Source organism: Coturnix japonica, unplaced genomic scaffold, assembly GCF_001577835.2.
Source record: "Coturnix japonica isolate 7356 unplaced genomic scaffold, Coturnix japonica 2.1 chrUnrandom936, whole genome shotgun sequence".
NCBI lineage: Eukaryota > Metazoa > Chordata > Aves > Galliformes > Phasianidae > Coturnix > Coturnix japonica.
The window spans coordinates 7,856-15,207 of NW_015440288.1; the positions used below are offsets into that span (position 1 = coordinate 7,856).

The 7,352-nt window shown below is 48.0% G+C and overlaps 1 gene segment (V, D, J or C); it reads left to right on the plus strand.

Annotated features, from left to right (window-relative positions):
- The first annotated feature begins 5,187 nt into the window (after positions 1-5,187).
- On the plus strand, positions 5,188-6,931 carry LOC107307799. The segment is given in 2 exon segments: positions 5,188-5,617; positions 5,992-6,931. Coding segments are annotated over 2 exon segments (501 nt in total).
- Positions 6,932-7,352: the final 421 nt, after the last annotated feature.

A 7,352-nucleotide genomic window follows, 5' to 3' on the forward strand; every position in this document is an offset into this window, starting at 1 on the left:
GAGTGCCGTCCAGAAAACCCGCAGGGAGGCGCTGCGCTGCAGGGCCAACAAAACCCATGTCGTGACTCGAGGAGGTGGCACCTTCCTCGTGTTCTTCTCCGAGAGAAAAGAGCGAGAGCCTACATCCTACCAAGCCATTGGCACTGAATGTGCGAGTCCTGACACATCTTAATGTCTGAGGGTGAGCAAGACAGCTAAATTGACGTCACATCTCTGCATTATGCCAGGGTCCCACGAAGAGTTGTCTGGATGTGAGAGACTCTTTTTGAGTGCATCAATGTCGTTGGCCATGTAAGCTGTGTCCCAAGCATTCTCTGAGCAGACGTCAACTCCTCCATGGTCTCCCATAGCACAGAACTCAACTACCTGATAACATTTCATTGAGGCAAGAAGAGGAGAGAAGGCTTCACACTTACCTAGTTCCTAGTTAGGAGAAGGCAAGAGAAGTGGTTGGCAGAGTTGGGAAATGGTCTGCCTTTTATATTGGTCTTTCATTGCTGCAGGTCCAGAGGTATGGTTGATACAGACCATAATTTTATGACTAACTAATATTGAATGTAAGCTATCCCTTCTCATTATATGGGTTATTTTTTTATTTCCATCAGTGCTACCTTTTCATTTCCAGATTTATGATGAGCCCATTTTCTAATGAAGCTTTCTTTGAATTGCTTTGATTAAAGGCTCAAACATTTATAGGGCAGAATCGCATGGGTGTGGCTGATGCCTCAGCTCTAGTGACTATCAGTTCTGGAGAAGGCAGGTGAAGTCAACCTGATATAGTGTAGTGGGGTTATCATCAGAGCACTGCAGCTTTGCCCTGCCAGAAAGGTCCCCAGTGTCTCCTCAGTCGGCTCCCCATTGCCTCAGCCCATGCCTCTGCATCCATGTGTGCGCTTAAGCATGAGTGATGAGTGCACGCATGTACCTGAAGTATGCGTGCGCTTTTGTTTCTATGTGTGCTTGCTCTTTAGTGAGTGCATTGATGTAGCCTTTATTTTCAGAGGGCTGTTTGTCAGAGAATGCAGTAATTGGGAGAGAAGGGAATTCCTAGAGAGACCAGTAGGAGGGATGTGATGATGCTGCATCTGAGGGCAATGGCTTCAACAAAACAGCAGTGAACCAGAAAATGTAGAGCCATGACAAAAGAGAGCAGGAGATCAGTGATCAAATTGATTTTTTTGGGCTTTAACAGACCACCCCAGGTGGCACATGGTCCTGTTTGCCATTATCTTTCCCATGCCTCTCCTAAACTTAATGAGAATGACTTCTCCTTTGTCAGTGTGGGAAGTGAAAGATACCTGAGGATCCCAGTCTATAACTTCCTTAGCAAGTTCATCTTCATGGAGATCTGGTATAACATTGTTCCCAAAAGTGGAGGATTTCTTTTGTCATATGGGAGAATTATAAGTGTTTCCAGGTGAAAGTCACAGTCATCTGGGAATCTAGAATGTCTACGCTTCTCAGTGTTGCTCTTTGCTTTACATATATGTATATATATTGCGTACTGCCAGGAATATCATTGTCCATTTAGCCTGTAGGTCTGGGTCAGTTTGTAGCCTGGTCTTTAGGACAGGAACTTGATTGTTCTCTTCCTCATTTTCCTAAATGCTTTGCTTTTCATCATATGTTCTGACATCGGCATTATCTTCATAGTTCTCCCTGCTCCCTCTCCTTTTACTCTTCAGAAGGCATTTTCCACCTGTGCTTCCATCATACCACAATTCCCATTTTTTAGTAGATTTCTTGAAAGAGATGAGAAACAAGCTGTTACAAATGAGACCAGAATCAAGAGCATTGTGGTTTAGCTTTCCTTAAGCCTGTGTGGAGAAAGGTGATGGAGTCACAGACTTTTGTGTGTTTGCTCTACCTCTGAGTATGCTACGATTCCCTGATTCCCTGCATTTCACAGGTGATGAGATGATCTGTGGACACTGTGGCTTTTTTAACAAAAAAAAAAAAAAAAAAAAGGAACAGGAGTGGCCTGGCAGAAGGTGTGACTGCAGGTTTTGTGGTGGAAAACAGCAAGAAAGTCAAGGCACAGGGAACCAGTAGATTCTCTCATCTTGGGGACAATTGGGTCAGGAAAGGCACTGTGCTGAAGAGTGCTGTGATTGCAGCACCCTCACGTGCAGCAGTGTTGAAATCCAACCCTGCCATCATCCTCCATATTCAGTCTCACCAGAGACCTCCCAGCAGCAGCCCTTCTGCACTGTTGAAGGTTGGCTGAAGTGCAAAAGATCTGGTTGAGACACACATAGCCCATGGGAATGCAGGGGAATTCCAGTATCAATTTACATCACCCCACAGAGAGAAAAGCACACTTGCTATCCTTTGGAAATTATTCAGTTACAAAAACATGCCTAGAAAGAATGGTTTGGCAGTTGCCAAATTTAAGCTTTCCTTTGAATACATTACTTGTACTTGTTTTTATCATCCAGAGAGAACCACTGCTATGTCCAGTTATCTTTTGCCACTGTTGCTGGATTTAGTAGAAGCCACTCTTTTTCCACAGAAGCAGGGAAGGACACACTAAAGGATACAGCATATGTTCAGTTTGTCTGAAGAAGGAAATAAAATCACTCCAAGAATGTGGGGTGCAGCAGGAAGAAACAAGTTTCATTCCTACAACAGTTTTGCCACGGGGCCCTCATTTCCTGGCCAAGAAGAATAGAGGGGAAAGGAGGTTGCTTCAGGCTTTTTTTGAGGGGTTCTAACAGAGATCACTGAGGAGAAGACAGCAGCAATATTTTCTGAGAAGCTCCATTTCAGTGCAAAACATTGCAGATATAGGCCTCATGTTGTTTTCCTATGCTGTTCAATTTAATTTCTGGCTTTATGCTATGTTCAGTCCTTGCTGAAGGCAACTTAGGAGTGGCTAGAATGGAGACTCAAGTATTTCTGGGCAATACAAATGCATTTGGACTGAAGATTCAGTTCTTGTGCTGGAAGAGTCCAATAAAGGCAAATGGTGTCATGCTGAATCAGTCCTTGAGGGCATCCTGGCAAGTGGCGCAACTCCAGGTGTGACCTTATTCCTCCCCAAACTGCTTCCAGGACAACCCTGCTGGCCTCTTTTGCCTCTTCCTTTTCTGCCACAGAGATTAGAGTAGGATCAGAGTACTGCAGAGTAGTGTAGGATCCTTTCCCGATCCCCAAAGAAATGCACATTAATACAGTGTAAAATTATGTGTTGAATTTATTAAGACAGAGTAGGAAGAGGCCTAGAGGCAACAAACACATCCCAACTTCCTTCTGGTGCTGGGAACCCCATCTTTCTTCAGTATCAGGCAGATCCAGTGAATTTGCCCTAGACACACGGCACAGAACCTGTCCACAGGGAGCTCTATTTTTTCCTTCTATGATGGTGTCATGGAGTTCTCTCTAGAGCTCACTCCGGGACAGTGGGAACAAACACAAGGGAGCAGGAACAAAAGTGCCCCCTTTTCTCTAGCGGCACTGCACGGCATGGCACGGCGCGGCCCGGCCACATGCGTTTCGGGAGAGAGGAAGTGAAGGGAGATTGCGATTGGGTCTTAAAAAAAAAATAAAATAAAAAAAAATGACGGAGGAAAAAGGTGATCTGAGAACGAACGGCAGTTTAATAACCTAATAATGCTAAACAACAACAAGAGAGTTTCAAAAAGAGAATACCAAGTCCCCAATCTCACCGATGGAGCTGTGGAAGGCGGGAAGCTCGGACCGCGCTGTCTCCTCGCAGGGAGCCGGGCCAGCAACCCCGTCCCCTTCCCCACTTCCCCTCCAGTGCCATTCCCCACATGCCCATTTAAGGCAGTTCACAGAAAAAAAAAAAAAAAAAAAAACCCAAAAAAAAACCAACCAAAGAACTTGTCCCCTTTACTCCTATTATTAGGCATGGTGTTCTGATGTGGAATACCAACACCAACCAAATCACAAAACCATAACAGATGGAACTCTCTTTCTGCCATTATACCCAACAGCACATAGAGCACAGCCTGGCATGGTGCATTCTGGCTGATTCCATTCCTGCATTTTGTCAGGGATAAGGCAAGGGCTTCTCAATTCCAAAATGCAAGGCCCAACAAAGAAGAGTTTTCTATTCATGGTCAACACCTTCAACATCTTCAACATCTTCAGCAAGGCTCCCACTACACTTCCCTCTCTTCACTGACTCTCTGAGAAGCTAAATGGAAAGCAAAGAAATACTGAATGTTTCCTTTTCCTCAATTCCCAGGGGTAAGGCTTTCTTCAGGCTTCCCAGTTCCCTGAATTTCTTCACAGAATTTTGGAGAGTGGAATTCTATATCCTATAAGGGAGAAATTCTTACAGAAAACTTGTTCCAGTTGAACAAATTAGTGTCCATGAGATGAAGTGGGATGCATCCAAGTGTGTTTGGTTTGGTGATGCCATTGTGAGGCTGCTCTCTGTTACCTCTCAATGGCTGTCCTAGCTAAAAAAATAAAAGCACAAAACAAAATGTAACAAAAAAGCAGGGATCACATCAATCTTCAGAGGGGAAAGAAAGAGGATGCAGGCAACAACATGTCAGCTGTATTACCTTCATTCCTTCCCACAGTGCTTCTGAGGAAATATATTTAGAAGACGTTGCTAAAAGCACAAAACACTGCACAGAAATAAGCAGCAGCCAGCGCGTTTGTGCAGAGGGCAAATAATGTCTGAGCAACGTCAGTGCATCCTGTACACTGCTTAGGAGACAGTGAAAAAATCAAGGATGGTGAATGTTATATGCCTAGATTTTGGCATGACCACATTCACTGCCTGTTGTATAGTCCCCTCACAATCAAATAGGTGAGTTATGCATAATAACGTATGTGGAAAAGTAAATAATCTGCTGGGCTCTAACTGTTGTGACTGCTACTCAGAGTACAGCTGGGTACGGGAATCTATAAAGGGGTTCCTGAGGGATGAGCGCTGGACCAGTAGTTTTTGATTTTCCATTAATGCTCTATGTGACTGGATGAAGTGCCTTATAAGCATATAAACACAAATATATATATATATATGGTATATAGGAGTATTCACTTGCGGAACAGAGGTCAAAAAGCAGAAGTCAAAGCCTGTTGCTGCACATTCCCAGCCGCCCGTCCCGGTGACGCTGCCGGCCTTTCTGGGGCTCCTCGAGCAGCAACATCAGCACCACGGGCAGCAGCAGACTGCGGAACCCGGAGTACGCGACCAGTTCCAGCAGCTCCTTGGGCACAGACGGGCGACAAAGGCTCAGAAGCCTCGCACTGGCCAAGCCGTCCCATGCCTCTGTCTGTGCTCTCCGCTGCCCTTCTTGCTGGGGACGCTGTAGGCGGGTAGCTGCTTTCTCCTGTACCGAAGGAGCTTTCGCAGCCTTTCCTCAGCTCTCCGCCTAAACCGCAGTGCCCGGCCTACTCTGCAGCGCATGCAGAGCCCAAACCGCTCTACCCGTAGGATCCCAACACTCGCAGCTCGGTGCAACCGAGAGTGACGCCGGCGCAGGGCGCAGCCCCAGGGCGGAGCTGGCGGCGGCGGAGGGGAAGAAGCGCCGAGTGCCGAGCTGAGCAGGGACTGGCAGTGCAGCGCGGAGCGGGCGGCGGAGCGGCGGGATGCGGCAGTGCCGGGCCGCGGGGCTGGCCGCAGTGCTCCTGGGTGCGCGGGGCTGCTAGGGTTTCATTCCGACATGATGACCATCTCTTTCATGCCGGCTGCATTCAGACCAGCTGTTTTCGGAGAGCTCAGTGCACTGTTGCCACCTGTCTGCCCTTTCTCCCTGCGCTCCTTAAAAAATCCCTCCCCATGCTCCTGCTTCCCGCACCGACTTTTGCACTCACCCCTTGCTGTTTCTGTTTTGGAATCTCCCTAAAAATATCCCAGCTTATTTTTTTCCCCCAGACAACAAGTTAGTGAGATTTTCTGTTTACTCGGAAAATGTTCATCTCTGTGAACTTTTTATTTTCTCTTCTGAATAACATTTCTTATCCAGTTAAGTGATTTCCTGAGCTTCCTGTTTATTTTCTTCTCAGCATTCGCTGCGTGCAGAGCCCTGGTGCAGCAGGAGCCTTCGGTAGAGACCAGAGAGGGCACCGGCATCAACATCACCTGCTCACACCCCACCGTACAAGCCGTCCACTGGTATCGACAGCTCCCGGGCCGAGGCCCCGCAATCCTCGTCAGCGCTGTTACAGGCTCCAAGGAGGTTCCGGACCCGATGGGGCGGCTGTCGGTGTCGGCAGACCGCCGCTCCAGCGCCCTGTGGCTCACCCGACCACGGCTCGGGGACGTGGCGGTGTATTACTGCGCCGTGGACCCACGGGAAGCTAAGCTGGGGCTGCGGCCGGGCACGAACCGCATTGGGCGTGGCGGGGGCACAGTGCCGTCCATGCCCGCAGGGGGCGATGCAGCACCTCCGGCTGGAGCCTCCCGAGCTGACATTGCTGACATGGAACATGTCCCCCGCACTGCTCAGCGTTCTCAGGTGTAAGGACTTCCAGCTTCGCACCTTCATGAATACGGCATGTCGAGGTCGCAGACACACTCAAGCGGTCCCCACAGTGGCTATTCTTTAAAACCACCAGATGGTGCGACAGGATTCAGGGCCTCTGCAGGTGAGGTGTAGATTCAGTAGAAGCCACTGCAAGGTGCGCTGGTTGTGAGGTCTACTGGTTCATGCTGGCTGTGGATCAAGTCTCTTCTCAGTTCCAAGGGAAGTACAATTAAAAGGGACAGTGATAATGCATAGAGTAACCCCAAAATATAAGCATAAGGGAGACAAGGAGGGAGACCAGTACTCCTCAGCACCTAACTGTTGCCGTTAGGGAGCCACTGCTGTTAGATAAGAGGTGAGGGACTGAGCTTTGTGAGTGACAAGTGACAAGATGAAAAGAAAGATGAGGAATGCTCTTGAGGGACTTGTGGGGCTATTCAAACATATTAAGGAATGTTTAGGGAAATGTCAAAGGTGTCACAAAAATGATTTGAGGTAGGAAAAACTGGATGCATTGCAGAGGAAGGAGGACAAAAATTTCCAATCAGTACTCCTTCAGGGATAAGCTCTGTGCCTGACGACCACAGCACATTCTGTCTTCTTCTTCATTCCTGGCCTACAAGTTCAGATCTCCTTCCAGAACCACCTTGCCCAGGCCTCAATACTTTTCTGCAGGAAAAAGGACAGCGAGCCCTCTCTCAATCTGTTTTGTGTCCACTCAGTGTTGGCAGCCCAGAGCCTTCCCTGCAGAGCTGCTCACCTTTGCTTTCTTCTTCCAGATGCCGTGGGACAGACCACTGTCACCCAGCAAGAAAGACAGGTCACAGTGGAGAAGAGAAATACCTTCCAGACCACCTGCACATACCAGACCTCCTACTTTTATGGCTTGTTTTGGTACCA